We start from the raw sequence: 23,244 nt of genomic DNA on the forward strand, positions 1-23,244 counted from the left end.
AGTCGACTATAGACTATGTCAATTTTTCTAACAAGTGTGGTGAATCCTGACCCTGGAACCACCGATGTAAATAACGTTTTCTCACTAAACCCACTTAACACAATACCCAGTAACGATATTAGTGAAACATTCTTTCTAATTCAAAAACTGTACCAACAGCAGATAAAAGGTTATTGGGAACTAGTGAGCCTTAAACAGTATATAGACCAAAAACTGGTACCAAGGGGTCTCAGACCTGAGATCCCACTCCCTGACAAAGTCACTACCGAAGAGCAGACTCAAGAATGGAATAACATTCTACTAGAATGCTCAGCAAAACTAATGCAATTTTTAATCAAACTCGAGTCACAAAACCTAGAGACCACTAATCAAAATCTAGAAAAAGAACTACTAAACGTAAGAACGTTCAAGGACCAATCGGAATTTCCTCTTATGGAAAACAAACTCCAAAATAACCTAGATTCGTTCAAGAAACACATTAAAGAGAAAAAACATTTAAAATTTGTCAGAGATCATAAAGATTTCCAAGCGGGGAACATCTTTCGCCCAAAAAGAAAATTTCGAACACGCTCCTTCAGTAGAAACAGCTCCACATCTGGCAACACTGACTGGACTGATTCTGACTCAGGCTCATCCAGATCCAACAGTTACCAAAGGAACAGAGACTACCCCAATCAGAATAGAGGCAGAAGCATTCTAAAAAAGCCCACAAGAGTTGTAACCTTTCCAGGGAATCAAAGAGCAGAGAACCAAGATTCCACCAACCAAATAGACAGGACGACAAAACCACCTTCACTTCCTTTTTTAGAGGACGATTGGCCTCTTCCACTAGGGGGCAGGTTAAGGGACCGGAAAAAATGGGGGTACAAATCGGACAAAAGAAACAATGCGACCCAAGATTAAATAATGATAATCAAATAATTAATTTATCAACTTTTAAACTTGAAAAACACCACCTCTCACTCCTCAACAAAGGTCTATCTTTTGTACCCACACCAACCTCAAAAAAATTTGACTGGGTTAAAGATACCAATCTGTTTGGCAGAAAACTGGCTCTAAATGTAGTCCACAAAAGAAAAAACCAGAAACTGGCCAAAGAGGCTGGCCTCTCTAACACTGACTACCAACACTACCAAACACTCCTATCTTTACTAGATGAGCAGGATCCTATCCAACCACTCACCAGTCTAAAACCTGAAAGTTGGTTCACCCCCAACCTTAAGGAAGTGTCCAGCGTAGACCTCTTCATCAAAATGACCACCAACGAAACTGAATCCTTACAGACCCCCACCAGACAGGATGACAACCTCACTACAGCAGAGAGAAAAGCCCTATTCGAACTAAATCACGATCCAAACCTGGTCATCAAGGCTTCTGACAAGGGTGGAAATATCGTCCTGCTAGACAAGAGCAGATACATAAAGATTTGCATGGAACATCTTCAGGATACACAGCATTACAGCCATCTTCCACATGATCCTACCACAGAATATTTGACTGAACTTAAAAACATCTTGGATGCAGCAGAATCGGATGGCATTATCAGCAGGGATGAACACAGATTCATCATCCCTAATATGACCCCTACAATCGCCACCTTCTACTCTCTCCCCAAGATCCATAAGAACCCAAATAATCCCCCTGGTAGGCCAATCATTTCTGGCAATGGCTCTCTTACCGAGAGAAGTAGCCAATTCCTAGAAAAACTACTACATCCCCTGGTTGTCACGCTAAAATCACACCTGAAAGATACCAAACAAACACTATTACTACTCGAGGATCTAGAAGTCCCCCCTTATTGCATGTTGGGCAGCCTGGACGTGGTAGCCCTTTACAACAATATTCCACACAACATTGGCATATTAGCCACGTCCTACTTCCTAAAGAAAACGCCAGGGTTTACATCGGCACAAAGTGATTTCATTATAAAACTACTGGAATTTGTACTAATGCACAATTTTTTTGTCTTCAATGGTCAACATTATCTGCAACTTAAGGGGACTGCTATGGGGACGGCGTGTGCTCCCAGCTACGCCAACCTATACCTAGGGTGGTGGGAGGAGACCATCTTGCCAACTGTCACCAAAGACCAGTATGACACATGTATCTACAGCTGGCATAGGTACATTGATGACATACTGGTCTTTTGGTTAGGATCTGTGGAAGAATTTCTCAATCTGGTAAGAGACCTGAACAACAATACCATAGGCCTCCAACTCACTCATGTAATTGACTCTGAACATCTGGTATTCCTAGACCTTAACATAAAAATCCTAGAAGATGGAAAAGTAGAAACCGAATTATTTAGAAAAGACACAGCAACCAATAGCTTGCTCCATTGGAGGAGCTATCATCCAATTAAGCTGAAGTCAGGCATACCTTTTGGCCAGTATCTGCGCGCAAGACGCAACTGCTCGACTGAAACAACTTTCCTACTGGAAGCGAGTAAACTGAGAACTATGTTTAAGCAGAAAGGATATCCAAATAGAATCTTAAAACGCGCCTTTCAACGAGCACTATCAATAGACAGAAGCGAGAGTATAAGAACCAACAAACCAAAGCTGGAAACAAAAATTACTCGTTGCATAGGCACCTATGATCTATATTGGGACCAAGTCAAAAATATAATGGCACACAACTGGCCGATACTCCAACATGACATAGAGCTTGGAGAAAACATTGGCAGCTATCCTCAGATCACTGCACGCAGAGCAAAAAACTTAAGAGACGTTTTGGTCCATAGCCATACTGAACCAACCAAACCATTGCAATCTACATGGCTCACGCAGACTACTGGAATCTATCGCTGCGGACACTGCAAAGCATGCAAATACATTAAACCCACTAAAATCGCTACAAGCTCCATAACAAAAAAAGAATATAAAATTAAAGAATTTATCAATTGTAGCTCCACTAAGGTAGTGTATTTGATAACATGCAGTTGTAATATCCAGTACGTGGGAAAAACCTATCAACAACTGAAACGCAGGATACTCCAACACATCTGCTCCATTACTAACCCTAACATCTCCACTCCAGTATCGAATCATGTCCGCAACTATCATCAGGGTGACCCAACACACCTTACATTTCAGGCACTGGAGAGACTAACGTTAAACTCCAGAAAAGGGAATTTTAATAAAATTCTCCTGATGAAAGAGTCCAGATGGATTTATGCCTTAAAAACACTAACACCTGACGGTCTGAACGAAGAGTTCAATTTTACTCCTTTCATACACCAATGAACAAACCATAAGAATACCTATGCTCTAATATGGAACATGACACCTCGGTAACATTCGGTCACAATCTTTGGGGGTCTAGCCCACTAGAACTGGGGCAATACATAATCCGGTTGATCCATGTTTATACCAAAAATCAAACAGATTTCTGCCTAGTATAGAACATAACCATGCTGCAGCCCCATTAATTTTGGGCTACAACGAAGTACAGGCACTCATTAGGTTGCCTGCTCCAAATATTGGTACCTTTAGTATTCTCAATATTATACAATCAGACCCAGCGCTGAAGGAGTTAAGTGACCTCCGCGAACAAGCCCCGCCTACTCACTCCGTCATCGATGACGGAATGAGAATTCACCTATCAGACGTTGGTCCTTCTTACCCAATAGGAATCCTTACCTCTAGATTTAAACCAGACGCAGTGTACCGGCCGGTTCCCCTCTGACGAGCCAGGTCGGGCGAAACGCGCGCGTCAGGGTGTCCTTCAGTGCCTCTCCTATGATTTAGTGACAAGCACTGTAACCAGCGACCACGCTACTCTCTAACTACATCTAATTCCGCCCAGATTCGGAGGCTTGTGTGCCCATCAGAGCTATTAGGCTGCGCACCAGTAGTTAGAAGTCTAGATCAGGTCCTCGCTACTCTGAGGATAGACATCTCTTCCAGGGGTGTTAGTTTTGAGGTGCCCTTGAAGGCACAGTTCTCCAGGGAATGGCAGCATAAACTTGGGTACACAGGCAGTTTAGCCTTTCACTTAGCGACAATAACCTTCGATATTTACTATCTGTTTTGTTACTACCAAGAAATTCTTAAACGACTAAGTGGGTTTACTGTTAGGTGCCCATGAAGGCACGGGGACTAGCAATTTCTCTCCTTACAGGACGACTGACCAACTCTGCTCGAGTAACCATATTAAGCAAATCTCTACCTAAGAATATTCTTTATACTCTATTTGTTTGAGCGGGTTGGATGTTAGGTGCCCTTGAAGGCACGGGAAATGGCGGTTCTTTTCATTAGACCGCCTATCAACTTCGCTTAGTTCCTATACCAAGTCATTGTACCTTCACATATTTTGGTTGTTAAGGGTTAGTATCGCTAGGTGCCTTTGTAGGCACGGGGAGGAAGTTCTCCTCTTCCGTATAATCACTGCTTTGTGTACCGAACTTAATAAGTGTTTATGTGAGAAGTCCGTTAATGGTACAGACAGCCGATAATTTATGCGACATTAGACTACCTATGTCTTTAGGCTGCTGGTATCATTTGGACAGTCCTACTACTGCCACTATAACAATATACGCCTAAAATAGGAGGTCACTAAGTAGCCTATAACTAGACCGTTAATAAGTTACCAATCTAGCTACACTGTGACAGCTTCTATACAACTGTGACCGTTACTATTTTCCCGCGGGTACGGCGCTCAAGTGCTTGTTCCCTCGGTATATCCCTACCTAATGGGCCTACAATATACGTAATTTTCCATGTGTTACCGCAAGAAGGGTTTGAGGTTATTCACACACCTACCCAGCGGCCTGGAAAAAACTCAAGAGTCCTAATATCCCCTACTATATATTAATAAGATATAGGTCCTGGAAGAGATTGTTCTCTCTCTTTTTTTATTTTATATTTTTTTCACGTATTACACCTATGCTGGATTTTTAGGGTAACACTTATTTAGGTTTTCAGTTTTGTACACTAGCACGCTGTGTTTTTACATTTATTAATAAAATTTATTTATTTTTCTTTGCTTTATTTGCTGAGCATTTTACCTAAGGTAGACTTTGCCCTACAGTTGAATATTCTGTATATAGCTTACCTTAGTCCTCTCTGCATTTACGTATCTTTGAGCAATAACTCAATATACACAGGTACACTTTTGCCCTCCCTTGTTGTTATGTTACTTTTGGGGTTACCCCCCGCTCTATAAAAAGTGTACTTCTCCCGTGGCTCTTTCGTTACTCCCTGTTTTCCTCACACATACACAGACACACAACATATTTTCAAAATATTTCCTATCTCAACACAAACTTAAGGTTGCGGTTACAGCATATGACCAACTTGAATAAACATAAAAGCATTTTCCTCAATCATTTTGAGCATTTGTTGCTACATTATTTTGCTGGATTTCTTAGCACTCATCTTTCTCAAATGTGACTTATTAAATCCCATAATATGCACAATAACGTACATACCTGTTTATTTATTTTCCCAGGTATGCCAACAGCAGTCTGATAAAATACATGGAGAAACACAAAGTGAAGCCCGACAGCAAAGTTTTCTTGTTGGTAAGTTATTTATCTTATTTTTCTTGTTAACATTAAATTGGGAAAATAAAAAATAGCAATTACTATACATTACATGTATCATAGCAAACCTTGTAACAACCTTGAGCCGGGATTGGATATGGGTGAGTTCAAAAGCCAGGACAGAAATATTCTAATAAAACACCCACAAACCTGTAAGAAGCATCAAACTTCGAATGAAGGAAGTTGGGGTGACATAAATTATATGTGTACCCCATGGTACCCCATCTTTGTTTTCCATAGTTCTAGGATGGAAGTATTTACTTCTTAATCAAAATGGAGTATACGTACACATGTGAATTGTCATTTTACTGCATTATCATAAACCTCCCAAAGAGCATAAGTGAAATGACCTACAAGATAAGTGTAGGAGATGGAAATTTAAAAACTCTGACTTTGGTCACAATCTAAAATTAGATAATCATCCACATGTTAATAGTTGCTGATGAGCAAATCACAATTTTTTTATGTTTTTCTTTTTAAATTCTTTATTTTTGCCATGACATAAAATTGCGGTACATTTGTAGTATTAAGGCTTGTGCGAAAGCCAAACATGTTTTATATAACATCATTTCACTGATACAGAATTGAAATGTTTTCATGTTATGATATGCATGTTAGTATACAATGTTAGTTGGCCTGGTCGCAATCCGTCATGGTTTTTTAAAAATTGTCATACAAACTGAAAATCTAAATAAAACGAAAAATAACCGTTTAGAGTAACATAACATGATAGCACTGCGCCACCGCAATGTCATTGAGTGGTCTGATTTGGAAACCTTCTCATGATTCCTTCTTTGCAGTCGCCCTCGCAACTGGAGGCGGTGAGCTTTTTAAAAAAACAATTCAAAATATAAAAAATAATACCAATATATCAAAATGTTCATATTTTTCAAAATATAGAAACATTTTATCTGACAATATTAGATAATTTGAAAGCCTTATCCAAAAATATTAAGTTGAGGTCCTTTTTTGGTTAAAAAAAAAAAAAAAGACCTTATACATTACATCAAGCAATCAATTTTAAAACATCACAATCATTCTGGAAAAAAATTAGACCCATTAACGGATCCATTTATTCCCTCATCAAAAAAACACAATTGCATGATACACCATTGTCAAATCTTTTTGTCAAATTAATCAATACCCAAACAATTATCAAACCTAATAAATAATACATACATACATACCGTATATCTAAAATGCCTTTGTGTAGTTGGGAGTTTTATAGTATTATTTATAGCTCTCAAGTTGCATGTGATGCCAGATTGTAGGATTTGCAGTCAGTAACACTCAGCCTGTAATATTATCTTAAAGGACCACTATAGTGCCAGGAAAACAAACTCGTTTTCCAGGCACTATAGTGCCCTGAGGGTGCCCCGACCCTCAGGATCCCCTTCCCGACGGGCTGAAGGGGGTTAAACACTCACCTTTCTTCAGCGCCGGGCTCCCTCGGCGCTGGGGACTCTCCTCCCTCTTCTGATGTCATCGGCTGAATGCACATGCGCGGCAAGAGCAGCGCGCGCATTCAGCCAGTCCATAGGAAAGCATTCTCAATGCGCTGGAGTCTTCTCACCGTGAAAATCACAGTGAGAAGCGCGGAATGCCTCTAGCGGTTGTCAATGAGACAGCCACAAGAGGCTGGATTAGCCCTAAAGTAAACATAGCAGTTTCTCTGAAACTGCTATGTTTACAGCAGAAAGGGTTAATCCTAGAGGGACCTGGCACTCAGACCACTTCATTAAGCTGAAGTGGTCTGGGTGCCTATAGTGGTCCTTTAAAACCTGTTAAATTGCCATTTTGTTTGTCATTTACCTTTCAAACTTGACATATCCTTAACACTGACAAAAGTTAAGCTCTTTTTTTCTGACTTTGGCTGCATTACTGGCAAAACATACTAAAACATTTTTGGACCATGATCATGTTTAAAGCGAACACTCAATATAGGCCAGAGCTAGAAAGCATTAACAAACAAAGACAAACATGTGATTGGAGTTTGGTATGGATGATAGCAAGCTACTGTGGGGTTTATCAAATTAGAACTTACGTATCACCAAACTTTACATTACATAAATGTCTATAATATTTTTATATTGTTACAAATACCAAAAGGTTATCTGTCTTTTTCTGTAAGAAAGAGATATTAACCATGTAATTGTTATGTCCTGACTGCATTAGTGCAGTAGCAGTACATGTGATAAGAGCATTTATGTGCTACAGTTTCAAGGCATTGCTGCCTCAGCACCATTAAACATTGATAAGGTTTCATTTCTCAGAAGAAAAAGTGGTTTCACATTCTTATCAAATCAGTCATAGGAAAAATGTCTAGATCTGAGTATCTGTTTCCCACTGTCTTCCCAGAAAACCTGTTATTTGTAGATTGCATTGAATATGAATATGGCTGCTAAAGAGATAAATAAAAAATTCTGATTAAACTCTGGATCATAATTGGAAAATGTTACTGGAACTTACAGAAAAGAAAATATAATGTATTAAAGAATCATTAAAGGCAGAATATTACAATCAACATTTTATTATATAGGATTTTGCTTATAAAACTCAAAATTGAAGGAACACTATGGTTTCAGGCATACAAACACTATACGTATAAAGAGCCGTTTAGGTGGCCATCTCCCCCCCTCCTTGTCAGCTGTTATAGAGGTAATTTTGTTCACCTTTTTCCAGTGCTGTGTGGGTCTCCTCCCTGTTGGCTCCGCCTCCTTGAATGAGATCAGCAAACTTGATGATCTCAACCAATCCAATGCTTTCCCACAGGAAAGCATTAGAAGGATACTGCACATGCGTGACAAAACAAAGCACTGCATCTCCTCATTGAGGTGCATTCAATCAATGCATCTCTATGAGGAATGTTCAGCTCTTCCATGCAGAGCGTGGAGACCCTAAATGTCAGTGCTGCACATTGTGCAGCACTGACCCAGGAAGCACCTCTAGAGGCCATCTGAGTGACTGCACCTAGAGGTGTTACTTAGTTGGTGTCCCTTTAAAGCAAGACTCAACGCCCCATTACTACTATAGCCCACTGTAGAAGTTATGGTGCAAATAGTGCCCTGGCGCCAGTGTAAGTAGTCAAACTATTTGGCAACTTACCTGTGGTCTGGCTGTTGTCCCCTTCCTCGTTTGGAGCCCAACTGTGCATAACTAATGATCTCAGCCAATGAGCCATACCTGCACAACAGGCTTAGCTGATTGGAGCTAACAGAAGCACCTTGTAGAGGTTTGCAGCTCCATAGAAAGAGGCAACTGGTGCCCAGGGAAAGTAAGGTAAGTTGTCAAACCATTTTAAATGATTTGACTACTTACTTTAAGAGGGTGCCAGAGCTTTCCTGGGAATATAAGAACCACAGTGGACCATAATGCTTATGGTGTTTGGCGTGTTCTTTGAAACTCAACATTAACTCATGGTTAACTCTTAAAACAGCAAATAGACTATTTCATTACCATGAAAACATATTTTAAAACATTAAACTTCAGCAGATTGTATATTTATTATCGTTTATTACGCAACATTGTTTGTAATAACCAACCTTACTATACATGGTATACAGGGAGTGCAGAATTATTAGGCAAGTTGTATTTTTGAGGATTCATTTTATTATTGAACAACAACCATGTTCTCAATGAACCCAAAAAACTCATTAATATCAAAGCTGAATATTTTTGGAAGTAGTTTTTTGTTTGTTTTTAGTTTTAGCTATTTTAGGGGGATATCTGTGTGTGCAGGTGACTATTGCTGTGCATAATTATTAGGCAACTTAACAAAAAACAAATATATACCCATTTCAATTATTTATTTTTACCAGTGAAACCAATATAACATCTCAACATTCACAAATATACATTTCTGACATTCAAAAACATAACAAAAACAAATCAGTGACCAATATAGCCACCTTTCTTTGCAAGGACACTCAAAAGCCTGCCATCCATGGATTCTGTCAGTGTTTTGATCTGTTCACCATCAACATTGCGTGCAGAAGCAACCACAGCCTCCCAGACACTGTTCAGAGAGGTGTACTGTTTTCCCTCCTTGTAAATCTCACATTTGATGATGGACCACAGGTTCTCAATGGGGTTCAGATCAGGTGAACAAGGAGGCCATGTCATTAGATTTTCTTCTTTTATACCCTTTCTTGCCAGCCACGCTGTGGAGTACTTGGACGCGTGTAATGGAGCATTGTCCTGCATGAAAATCATGTTTTTTCTTGAAGGATGCAGACTTCTTCCTGTACCACTGCTTGAAGAAGGTGTCTTCCAGAAACTGGCAGTAGGACTGGGAGTTGAGCTTGACTCCATCCTCAACCCGAAAAGGCCCCACAAGCTCATCTTTGATGATACCAGCCCAAACCAGTACTCCACCTCCACCTTGCTGGCGTCTGAGTCGGACTGGAGCTCTCTGCCCTTTACCAATCCAGCCACGGGCCCATCCATCTGGCCCATCAAGACTCACTCTAATTTCATCAGTCCATAAAACCTTAGAAATATCAGTCTTGAGATATTTCTTGGCCCAGTCTTGACGTTTCAGCTTGTGTGTCTTGTTCAGTGGTGGTCGTCTTTCAGCCTTTCTTACCTTGGCCATGAGTATTGCACACCTTGTGCTTTTGGGCACTCCAGTGATGTTGCAGCTCTGAAATATGGCCAAACTGGTGGCAAGTGGCATCTTGGCAGCTGCACGCTTGACTTTACTCAGTTCATGGGCAGTTATTTTGCGCCTTGGTTTTTCCACACGCTTCTTGCGACCCTGTTGACTATTTTGAATGAAACGCTTGATTGTTCGATGATCACGCTTCAGAAGCTTTGCAATTTTAAGAGTGCTGCATCCCTCTGCAAGATATCTCACTATTTTTGACTTTTCTGAGCCTGTCAAGTCCTTCTTTTTACCCATTTTGCCAAAGGAAAGGAAGTTGCCTAATAATTATGCACACCTGATATAGGGTGTTGATGTCATTAGACCACACCCCTTCTCATTACAGAGATGCACATCACCTAATATGCTTAATTGGTAGTAGGCTTTCGAGCCTATACAGCTTGGAGTAAGACAACATGCATAAAGAGGATGATGTGGTCAAAATACTCATTTGCCTAATAATTCTGCACTCCCTGTAGACTGGACGGTAATATTTTATAGTCTATGAACTATGATTAAATATTAAGTGTCACAAGAGCTGTGGGAAGTGGTTATCAGTTTCTGTTTGCCCCCAAGCTTGGCAAGCAGGCATAACCACATGACATAGAATACATGCCTTACGAATGCCTTTAACATATATTCTACTTTAAAAATGAAATATAATAAAAAATGAAGAAAGATACTGACATTTGAAGTTCCTGCATTTGCTCTCAATCCCTCTGTCAAATGCAGCTTCTTCAGTGTCCTCTGCTCTTACCTGGAAGAGATCAAAAGAGTCATGGTATTCCTGTAAGATTCTTGGACAGTGCTGAGCTTGTCCACAACACTGTTCTTTGGGCACATTAGAAGATTTTGGGCATTGCAGTTAAGTTGTTATTATTATTATTTATATAGCGCTATCAAATTCCATAGCGCTGTACAATGGGTGGACTAACAGACACGTAATTGTAACCAGACAAATGGACGCCTAGGAACAGAGGGGTTGAGGGCCCTGCTCAACGAGCTTACATGCTAGAGGGAAGCTTACATGCTTTGAACAGATTCTCCCAGAAACTTATCCTGTGTTGCCTGGTGTCAGGATCGGGACAGGGATCCAACACGCAGAGTACAAAGTGTAGTAGGTACGTATACCGGACCTTAGAATGGCCGGACTTAACGTAAGGAGTAAGTAGAGAATGGTCAGAGACAAGCCGAGGTCGAGGGAACGAGAAGACAGGTAAGCGAGAGACAAGCCGGGTCAAAGGATAACAGAGATAAGCAGAGTGATACAAACAAGCCGGGTCAGAACCAAAGAGACAATAGACATACAAGAGCACTGAGTGACTAGACTGGCTAGAACCACGACAGGGCAATGAGCAAATGCAGCAAGCTCTATTAAATACCCCGGTTCTAGGAGGTAATCACACCCCCGACGAGTCCTGGTTCGTGTTCAGGGTTTGAGTGACAGGTCGAGCCGGCTTGGCGTCATGACGTCGGCTACTGAGCGTCACGTCATAAAAGGGCGTGGATCCCTCGCGGCCGGCGTGTAACCGACCGGAGGGACCGCGAGGAACGGAGGAAACAGCCCTTCTGAACAGGAAAACGTCTAAGTCTCTCCTCTTATCAGAGGTAGAGACTACAGGTACCCTGACAGTACCCCCCCCCCCTCAGAAACGCCCACCGGGCGGAAGCATCCGGGACGAGATGGAAAGCGGGAGTGAAAAGCCCTGCGGAGGCGAGGAGCATGAACATCCTCCTGAGGTACCCAAGTCCTCTCCTCAGGACCATATCCCTTCCAGTCGACAAGATACTGTAACCTCCCTCGAGAAATTCGAGAATCGATGATGGAGTTGATCTCGTACTCCTCCTGGCCCTCAACCTGAACAAGACAGGGAGAGGAAACAGTGGAGGAAAATCTGTTGCAAATTAACGGTTTCAGCAAGGAAACATGAAAAGAGTTAGGGATGCGTAAGGCAGATGGAAGTACTAGACGATACGCAACCGGGTTAATACGAGCCAGGACCCTGTAAGGGCCAATGTAACGAGGCGCGAACTTCATAGAAGGAACCTTTAAACGAATGTTTTTTGTACTCAACCATACCCTATCACCAGGAACAAAAACAGGAGCCGCCCTTCTGCGTTTATCAGCGTGTTTCTTGAACAACATGGAATTATGTAGGAGAATTTGTCGAGTCTGATCCCACAACTTCCTCAGATTGGCAACATGAACATCAACCGACGGTACCCCTTGGGAAGGAGAGACCGAGGGAAGAATGGAAGGATGAAAGCCATAATTCATGAAAAAGGGGCTAGAACGAGTGGAATCACAAACAAGATTATTGTGTGTGAACCCAAGGAATCAAACCGACCCAATCGTCCTGATGTTCGGAGACAAAACAACGCAAATATTGTTCAATTTTTTGATTGGTACGTTCAGCAGCTCCGTTAGACTGAGGGTGATAAGCAGAAGAAAAATTCAAGTTGATGCCCAATTGAGAACAGAAAGATCTCCAGAAACGTGAAACAAATTGGGAACCTCTATCAGAAATAATTTCGGAAGGTATGCCATGTAAACGAAAAATTTCTTTAGCGAATATTTCCGCCAATTCAGGAGAAGTCGGAAGTTTAGGTAAAGGCACAAAATGAGCCATCTTAGTAAACCTATCGACTACAGTGAGAATAACAGTCTAGTTTTTAGAAATAGGCAAATCAACAATAAAGTCCATGGCCAAACAGGACCATGGTCTTTCTGGAATGCCCAAGGGCTGTAATAGACCACATGGAAGAGTATGAGGTTGCTTAGTCTTAGTACAGATCTCACACACTGCAATGAAATCCTTAATATCCTTTCGTAAAGAAGGCCACCAGAAATCTTTAGAGATTAAGGAATATGTCTTGCGAATACCAGGATGCCCCGCCACCTTACTCTCGTGGAAACACTGTAAGAGCTCCCTTTGGAGTTCAGGAGGAACGAAGTGTCTTGCCACAGGAGTCTGCCTAGGTGCCAGATGTTGCAACTTCATGATACGGTCAAGCAGTGGAGAATTAATTTTAAGACTTGTGTTGGCGATAATATTGCACTTGGGGACTATAGAGGACAACACTGGCTCAGACACAGTAGAAGGTTCATATTGGCGAGACAAAGCATCGGCTTTAGAATTCTTAGAACCAGGTCTGTAAGTGAGTACGTAATTGAAATGGGTGAGAAATAAAGACCAACGAGCTTGCCTGGAGGACAATCGCTTGGCCTCCCCAATATAGGACAAGTTCTTGTGGTCCGTCAAAATAGTAACAGGATGTAAGGTCCCTTCCAATAAATGTCTCCATTCCTTTAAAGCCATGATAACTGCTAGTAGTTCCCTGTCACCAATGTCATATCTGCTCTCCGGGCCAGATAGCTTTTTGGAAAAAAAACCACATGGATGTAATGGTTTATCCACACCTAACCTTTGGGACAGGATAGCGCCTACACCTGTCTCTGAGGCGTCTACTTCGAGTAGGAAAGGCAGAGTAGTATCAGGGTGAACTAAAATTGGTGCGGAAGCAAAAAGTTCTTTGAGGGTTTTGAAAGCAAGAAGTGCTTCAGTAGACCAATTCTTAGTGTCAGCCCCCTGTCTGGTCATATTGGTGATAGGAGCAATAATTGACGAGTAACCCTTAATGAAGCGCCTATAATAATTGGAGAATCCAATAAACCTCTGAATGGCCTTGAGACCCTTAGGTAAGGGCCAGTCTAAAATGGACTGGAGTTTATCCGGATCCATCTTAAACCCTTCCCCAGAAATCACATAACCAAGAAAGTTTGTCTGGGACTGATCAAAACTACATTTCTCCAGTTTGCAGTACAAGCCATGTTGAAGACGTTTGCGCAAAACCCTTTTGACTTGTCTGTGGTGAGTCTCAATGTCCCTAGAATGTATAAGAATATCATCCAGGTATACAATAACGCAGTCCTGTTGAAACTCCCTAAGAACTTAATTGATTAAGTCCTGAAATACTGCCGGCGCATTGCAGAGACCAAAAGGCATTACGGTATACTCGTAGTGCCCATATCGAGTGTTGAACGCCGTCATCCACTCGTGACCCTGCTGAATCCTCACCAAGTTATATGCCCCTCTGAGATCTAACTTGGTGAAAATCTTGGAACCCTTTAAACGATCAAAGAGCTCGGTAATCAAAGGAATCGGGTAGGCATTTCTAACGGTTATTTTGTTCAAACCTCGGTAGTCAATGCAAGGTCTCAGTGTACCATCCTTCTTTTTAACAAAAAAAAAACCAGCCTCGGCAGGGGAGGAAGATCTCCTAATAAATCCTTTGTCTAGATTTTCACGAATATACTCCTCTAGGACTAAGTTCTCTTTAGTAGACAAAGGGTATACATTGCCCCTGGGAGGCATGGTACCAGGGAGTAGATTAATCTTACAATCAAAGGACCTGTGTGGGGGTAAAGTATCGGCCTTCTTTTTGTCAAATACCGCCTTTAAGTCCAGATACAGTGGAGGTATTTGTACTTCTGTAGGGTCGGTAGACTGAGTGGATGCATTAACTATGCAAAGCGGTGAGACTTTCTGTAAACACTTCTCCTGACAATTCTGACCCCATGAGATTATCTCCCCTAATTCCCAATCAATAATAGGGTTATGTCTCTTTAACCAAGAATACCCCAGGACTATGGGAACAGAAGGAGATGAAATGAGTAACAGAGATATGTCTTCCTTGTGTAAAATACCAACAGTTAAGTTAACGGGTATGGTTTCACGAAAAATCACAGGCTCAACTAAAGGTCTACCATCTATGGCCTCAACGGCCAAGGGCGTCTCCCTTAACTGAGATGGAATAGTGTGTTTAGTGACAAAAACTTGGTCGATAAAGCTCTCAGCAGCTCCGGAATCTATCAATGCCACAGTCTCTACTACTCCCCTTTCCCAAGTTAAGGAAACGGGTAGCACAAGCCTATGATCTTTATAATTATGAGTAGAGGACAAAATAGAAACACCCAAGGCTTGTCCTCTAGAGAAACTTAGGTGCGAGCGTTTCCCGATCGATTAGGACAATTTAGGCGTAAGTGACCTCTGACTCCACAGTACATACACAGCCCCTCCCTTCTCCTGTACTGTCTCTCCTCTTCTGAGAGATGAGTATTGCCTATCTGCATAGGTTCTGGAAAAGGTAAGGTTTTGATCTCAGGACTTAGAAATGAGGGAGCTAGTTTGAAGGAAGGTCTACAGGTTCTATCTCGAGTGTTCTGTCTCTCTCTTAAGCGTTCATCAATGCGAGAGATAAAAGAAATTAAATCCTCCAAATTCTCAGGAAGCTCTCTAGTAGCAACCTCATCAAGTATTACATCTGATAATCCGTTTAAAAATACGTCTATATAAGCCTGTTCATTCCACTTAACTTCTGCCGCCAAGGACCTGAACTCTAGTGCATACTCCACAAGAGTTTGGTTATCTTGTCTAAGGCGCAACAGTAATCTGGCTGCATTGACCTTTCTACCAGGAGGGTCAAAAGTTCTTCTAAAAGCAGCTACAAAGGCATTATAATTATATACTAACGGATTATCGTTTTCCCACAACGGATTGGCCCATCTCAGAGCTTTCTCAACGAGTAAGGTGATAATAAATCCGACCTTCGCCCTATCTCTAGGATAGGAACGGGGTTGTAATTCGAAGTGGATACTGATTTGGTTTTAAAAACCTCGACACTTCTCAGGAGAACCACCATAACGTACAGGTGGGGTAATACGAGAGGAGGCACCTAAAGTGGCTACCTCTAAACCTGAACTTACAGGGGAGATAGAATTATTACGCATCTCTTCTGGTGGGTTATTAGGACGAGATAATAACGCCTGTAGTGCTAAGGCCATCTGATCCATTCTATGTTCCATGGCGTCAAACCTAGGATCGGAAGGGCCAAGCTGACTACTTGTACCTGCAGGATCCATTGGCCCTGTCGTAATGTCAGGATCGGGACAGGGATCCAACACGCAGAGTACAAAGTGTAGTAGGTACGTATACCGGACCTTAGAATGGCCGGACTTAACGTAAGGAGTAAGTAGAGAATGGTCAGAGACAAGCCGAGGTCGAGGGAACGAGAAGACAGGTAAGCGAGAGACAAGCCGGGTCAAAGGATAACAGAGATAAGCAGAGTGATACAAACAAGCCGGGTCAGAACCAAAGAGACAATAGACATACAAGAGCACTGAGTGACTAGACTGGCTAGAACCACGACAGGGCAATGAGCAAATGCGGCAAGCTCTATTAAATACCCCGGTTCTAGGAGGTAATTACACCCCCGACGAGTCCTGGTTCGTGTTCAGGGTTTGAGTGACAGGTCGAGCCGGCTTGGCGTCATGACGTCGGCTACTGAGCGTCACGTCATAAAAGGGCGTGGATCCCTCGCGGCCGGCGTGTAACCGACCGGAGGGACCGCGAGGAACGGAGGAAACAGCCCTTCTGAACGGGAAAACGTCTAAGTCTCTCCTCTTATCAGAGGTAGAGACTACAGGTACCCTGACACCTGGTGATTTAACATACCTCCCAACAGGTAGAGGTGGTGGGCCTAAAGGGCGCAGGACCACACGATTACTATTTCAGCGCATTCTGCAGGGTCCTTGTGACATGAATGTAGTGCAAGCTTTTGGAGACACCAGGGAGCAAAGTCGGAACAGCAGGACCCACCCCGAAAATTAGGACTTGCCCAAATGGAGATAGTTGGGAGGCAGGATTTTATGTACTGCTGTTTTGTGCAGAAAAAAGGTAAACTAGTGCACTCTCGGGAGAGCGCAAAATGGGTGACCTCATTAAGCAAGTTAAGCAGGTACACTCCAAGCACCATAATCAGTACAATGCATTAGCTGATCATTCTTGACCAATGAGCTAACCCTGTACTGCCAATCATAGCTGAGGCAGAGCTCTGCATTCTGTAGATAGTCTGATACCAGTGCCTGGCAGAACACTAACTGTATTGGTTATGGTGCTTGGAATCTTCCATTAATGAAAAAGAACAAAAACATTCAGTATAGCTAACTTTATCTTAACCTACACATTTCACCCTGTGGTTGCTTGGAGTTCCCCTCTAAAGCCTCATAGGATTTGTAGTTCTACAACACATGGGGTTTTCATTTTGGTCATTATTCTTTGATTTTATATAATTGCAATATCATTCTTGCATCCACTGGAGAGCAGATGATCACACTTCCTTCGGCTTGTTACTTATTTAAATAATTCAATGCATTTAATTACAGGATATTTTCTCATCATTTTCTGTATATGATTATTTTATATTATGATTATAATATATTGCAATACTTCCTGGAGGTGAAAAGCACAGTTGGGTAATCTTACGATCTTTCAAATAGTTGCTTATTAACATATGAAATGTATTTAACACATCACTCTGAGCCAGCTGAATTTGTTTAACCGTAGTCCAAAGTAGCAAGTCACATAATAGAATTATTGTACTGTTACTTTATATTGAACATTGAAGCTAACTTTTGTTCTATTTCATATTCTGTAGCTTCAAAAACTTCTCACTATGGACCCTACAAAAAGAATAACATCTGAACAGGCATTGCAGGATCTCTACTTCCAGGAGGACCCTTTGCCAACGTTAGAGTAAGTTTATTTTACATATACACAGAAGACAGTCATTGTTCAGGAAATTGTTTGCATGTTATGCTTGCAGTTAACATCACAATCTAGTTCACTTGAGGCACAGCCAGGGAATACTATCGTTGAGAGTTATCAATGTTTTGCCGACACGTTTATTGACATTATATCTCCAGGCCAACCATGGAGCACTTCCATCACACCTAGCTAAGGTAGGAAATAGAAATGATCAGAGTTGAGTTATTGGTCCTTAGAGTTGGCTGTACACTGGGAGAAAATAACTAGAACCTGTCAAACTGGTTTGAGTGTGATAAATTACAAGCCCAGGTTTAGGACAACAGAAGGTAATTAGCGGATAGACAAGCCAGGATCAAAGATTACAGAATGGAGAATGGTCAAGGACAAGCTGAAGTCAGATTACCAGGGATCAATACTTGATATAAACATGCTCTTGAATCACCAGAAGGGAAACCACGATAGATCAAAGCGTTGAATACAAGGAAGGTTTAAATAGTCCCAGGAATCTTGTGATTCGGTGCATCCTGCAGCGCCAAATGGTGCAAGGGTGATGGCATATGTAAGTGTGCATCATAAATGATGCAATCTATTTGGTCATCAGAAAATGACACAGGTTCAGAGTGACCTGTGTACTAAATTACGAGGGTATAGAGACCTGAGGTAGTCTGTGTCAAAATTTAAGCCAATATAATGCGCTGACTTAACAGGTACCGAGACGTTTCCGTCAAGTTTTTTTTGTAGCAATTTATTAAATCTGAGAAGTTTTTGTTCTTTTTTTTGATGACACACTGAATTTATCATCCTTTCCACCATATTTTACAGCAGTTCTGTTTATCTTTTCTTTTTTACACCATTCTAAATTTATTGGTCTTCTGAAATGGAGATTTCTACAAAAAATGGCACAATTAACTATGAAGATCAATGTCAGTTTGTAGATTCATTTAATAAATATAGTCAAAATAAGAATGGAATTTGGCTGTCACTTTTCCGAACACTGATAAATATCCCCCATTGTTTATGTACCTACACATAATGTGTTTAATTACATAAAACATCAGAGCTATAGTAAATTACGAGCATTCAGTCCCAAGACTTATTACATTTGTATGGTGTAATTTCCTGTAAATTAATTCTTCCTCATCATGGCTGTGTGAGTCAACCTTCAAGAACTACGTTTACAATATTTAGTGTTAGATTAATCTCATTCAGTTAACTCAACGTATCACCCAAATACCTGTAAAATGCTTAAAATATGAAATTAATCTAATAATTTTGCATGATCATCTCACAATCACATAGGTATTTGAGTGGTTCTTGACTAATGCATCACTTTTTGGTATTAATTTTGATGCACTGTTAGAACAAACCTGTCCATGCACCTAATTAAATAGGACCCGACTCCTCCAAGCATGAAAGGGTTAAAAAACCCTCTTCCACTTACCTCTTTCTAATGCCGAGGTTAGGTCTCCTCCTCCCACAACATCATGGTGATAGGGGGCCTAATGCACATGCGCAGCAAAAAAAAACAGCATGCCTTAAAGCTTTCCCATACGAGAGAATTGAATTAATACTTTCCTATGGGGAATTTTAAGTTGTTAGGCGTCCTCATGCAAAGTGTAAGGACATCCAATAGCATTTTACAAAGTACATCTCCATTAGGCACCAGGAAGCTCCTCTAGTGGTTCTCTGGAAGCCAGCCACTAGAGATGGACTTAGCCCTTCAAGGTAAACATTGCAGTTTCTCTGCTCTGTTTTACATTGTAGGCTTAAAGGACCACTCTAGGCACCCAGACCACTTCAGCTTAATGAAGTGGTCTGGGTGCCAGGTCCAGCTAGGGTTAACCCATTTTTTTTATAAACATAGCAGTTTCAGAGAAACTGCTATGTTTATAAATGGGTTAAGCCTTCCCCCAAATCCTCTAGTGGCTGTCTCATTGACAGCCGCTAGAGGCGCTTGCGTGATTCTCACTGTGAAAATCACAGTGACGGCACGCAAGCGTCCATAGGAAAGCATTGTAAATGCTTTCCTATGCGACCGGCTGAATGCGCGCGCAGCTCTTGCCGGGCGTGCGCATTCAGCCGACGGGGCGGAACGGAGGAGGATCGGAGGCAGAGAGCTCCCCGCCCAGCACTGGAAAAAGGTAAGTTTTACCCCTTTTCCCCTTTCCAGAGCCGGGCGGGATGGGGACCCTGAGGGTGGGGGCACCCTCAGGGCACTATAGTGTCAGGAAAACGAGTATGTTTTCCAGGCACTATAGTGGTCCTTTAAGGGGACAGGGACACTGAACCCAGACCAAGTTGTCTGTGTGCTAATAGTGTCCTATACAGATTTTTTTTTAATTCTTTATTTTTCTTGTGCATACTATTACTTAACATAGAAATCTGTAGCACCACAACAGCGAGTACAGGCATTTCAACGGCAAACACTGTCATGGCAGAAATAAACAGCACATGTTTTTGTTTGTGAGAAATAACATGTTAGGAACATTTATTGTAATTATAGACAAGCTTAAATGTAAAGTTAACGAGATTCTTTGCTAAGAATATCATGTCATTCTATACAGGAATGCATAGTAACTAATAGGTGGGTCAGCGCAGTGCGTAACCAACTATCAAAAGCTGGCTTCCATTCCTATAAAGATTTTTGTGAAAGTTCTTGCCTATTTAGAAGACACATTCTCCAAATATTTATTTGTTTAAAACATATGTGATATATAGTCCAAATCATATTTTTATTGATTTCGGGCTAATAGTTAATAGGAATAACTTTATGTCTCTATTATTATTATTATTCCATGCTGCTGCATTACAGATCTTGCAGTACCGAAACATCCCTTTGCTTCCACGTCAATTGGCTTGGAATTTACAGTACAATCTCACTGACATTGAGATGTTCTATGGGCACAGTTCCTACGTAGTTTAAATGTAGTTTAAATGTATCGGAGAGTCTGGTACAGGATGAGATATCAGGGAACCATGCCAAAACCTATTTTTATCAAATGAACAAAGACACTGTAACATGACATTGTTTTACCATAATGTATAAGACTTTGCTATTATCTTTTAACCCTGTGTTTATTCTTCACTTATTGTGTTTTATTTCCTGTTTTTGTGACTTCTAAATATAGAAGGGCTGATCATAAACCAAATAGCACCCGATGCAAGCATGTTAGGTGCCCCTCCACTGTATTTTCTTTTTGAATAGGTTTTATTTTATAAAAGTTATAATAAAGGTCTTGCTTTTATTGTGCTTCCCTTGTTCCGTATAACATTTAGTGAGTTTGAAACAACATATGCACATAGTTAATTGGAGCCAACTAGCTAGCTGATGTGTAACTGTTAAGCTGCCTTCACAGATAAGGAAGACAGTTCTTCAGACTTTGTTAAAGGAGCCTTATAGTGTTATTAATACAAAGATACATTCCTAATACTACCTGATCCTTCTAGCCAAGACTACTTCAATGAGAGGAAATATAAAAAATAAAAAAAATTGGACAGCATGTAATATAACATTTAGGTGACTTTCCTATGTATTTGTTAACAAAGAAGTGAAGTATATCCCCAAAATGCAGGGCTGGGCTTGTTTTTATAAAGTTAGAGAAAACACACATATTGCCACTAGCTAGTAATGGGGTACTGCTATAGTATAAAAAATACACATTTGTTAGAAGGATTGATTGTTCAATAAACAAACAGTCATGGGTTAAATGACTAAAAGTGAGATTGTGTTGAATTTCTTTACTTACACAGTATATCTGAGGAAAACTCCTTACAGACATTGTCTCTCCACTTTACATTATATCTGTACCCTGGGCTAACAGTTTGCAGTTTATTTGGCACGGACTGAGTGCTGCTAGAGTTAAAATGCTGCACACAGACAGATGACATTGGTTGTGCATTAGAAATGCACTTATGCATGTAGACACATTGACATGCGTCTGTACACAAAATCAAGAGTAGAAATTGCAGTGAAAGAGGAGCGATATTGTGAGAACAAAAAGAGACTGACAGAGAGAGACTGTTAAAATGGCGTTTAAAGGGTTTTTCCAACCCTTTTTAATAGTTAATAGAATAATGCCCTAGGGATAGGCAACCTTCAGCTCTCTAGATGTTGTGGACTACATCCCCCATAATGCTCTTACACACATAATGCTGGCAAAGCATCATGGGAGGTGTAGTCCAAAACATCTGGAGAGCCGAAGGTTCCCCACCCTTATACTATATGCCCTCCTCCCCCGTATAAAAATGTTTTAAACGAAAGTTTACTCACCTTAATCCAGCATTGCTCAGCACAACCCTGTCTGTCGTCACGAGACCCGCTCAGAGGTCTAATCAAAGGCTTCTCACAGAGATTGTACTATTTTACCGGCTCACGGCGCATGTGCGTGCTCTGAGCTGGGGAGGGAGGGTTGGAAGGAGTAAGGGAAAGGACGAGGGAGGGCGGGAATTAAATAAATAATGGAGTGGTCCCCGTTGACTTTCCTTCTACCATCCTTATGGTTATGAACCTTCCAAGCGCATCAAGGCTGGAAGAAAATAGTAGTGAGGTCCTTATTGTAAAGTTAGAACATAGACACAGGTAGATACTTTCATGAATGGGAAAAGTCAAATGCACCCCATTAAGATGTCAACACACTAGTACCTTGATTAATAACAACCTGTTCCCACTACTGTCTGAACGAGACCTGCTTGTTTCCATTCTGAATGCTGTTATTAATGGTTTGTCTTTTTCTGTTGTCCTGCGCGACCTACCAATCTCAGACGTGAATGGAGCTGCGCATCTAATTGTGTTACATATTGTTACATACAAATGTAATCTTTGAAAAACCAAATAATAAACATATATATATAATTATAAATTATATTTGCAAAAAAAAGTAAAATAACAGAGGGGGTTGGGAGGAGGGAGGATTGAGAAAAGCATTTTCATCTGCTGCCAGGGTGCAGTGCACGCTGATGACAGACGTAATTTATGCACAGAAATTGACCTTAGATAGTCCGAAAGAGCGCACCCCCAGCACGCAATTATAAAATATCTTTGGCTTTGCAGTGTTTCAAACTGAAACACTGCACATCCAGACTCCAACAACCATGACCACTCCAAAATGCAGAAGTGGTGATAGTGGTTGGAGTAACCCTATAACACATTAGGGAGTGGAAATGCTTCTTGAACTGCTTAGCAAAGGTCATTTCCCTGTGTCTTTAATATAAGCTATAGATTATTAAATGATTGACAACATGACTGTAAAACCTGCCATGCTCACCATTATCTTTTATCAGTGTGTTTGCAGGATGCCAGATTCCATATCCAAAACGAGAGTTTCTAAACGAGGACGAGCCAGAGGAAAAAGCTGACAAGGTATGAAGTTGCTTTAGCAAAACATTTATTCACAAAGCATCGGACTGCATGTAGGAGAATAACACTGTCAAGAAGCAGCTTGTCTACTGCT

The 23,244-nt window shown here is 41.1% G+C and overlaps 1 protein-coding gene across 2 annotated transcripts in view; it reads left to right on the forward strand.

Moving 5' to 3' along the window:
* Window positions 1-23,244, forward strand: part of CDK19 (cyclin dependent kinase 19) — a 317,057-nt gene that overhangs the window by 219,194 nt on the left and 74,619 nt on the right. For both annotated transcript variants that reach the window (XR_010086622.1, XM_063443517.1), the window contains exons 9-11: window positions 5,452-5,524; window positions 17,685-17,782; window positions 23,075-23,153. Coding sequence is in view for 1 of the 2 variants with exons in the window: in XM_063443517.1 (XP_063299587.1) it covers window positions 5,452-5,524; window positions 17,685-17,782; window positions 23,075-23,153 (250 nt within the window). In the remaining variant the exon portion in view is untranslated. The remainder of the gene's footprint in view (window positions 1-5,451; window positions 5,525-17,684; window positions 17,783-23,074; window positions 23,154-23,244) is intronic.

The sequence above is a fragment of the Pelobates fuscus genome, chromosome 2, assembly GCF_036172605.1.
Source record: "Pelobates fuscus isolate aPelFus1 chromosome 2, aPelFus1.pri, whole genome shotgun sequence".
In the NCBI taxonomy this organism is placed as follows: domain Eukaryota; kingdom Metazoa; phylum Chordata; class Amphibia; order Anura; family Pelobatidae; genus Pelobates; species Pelobates fuscus.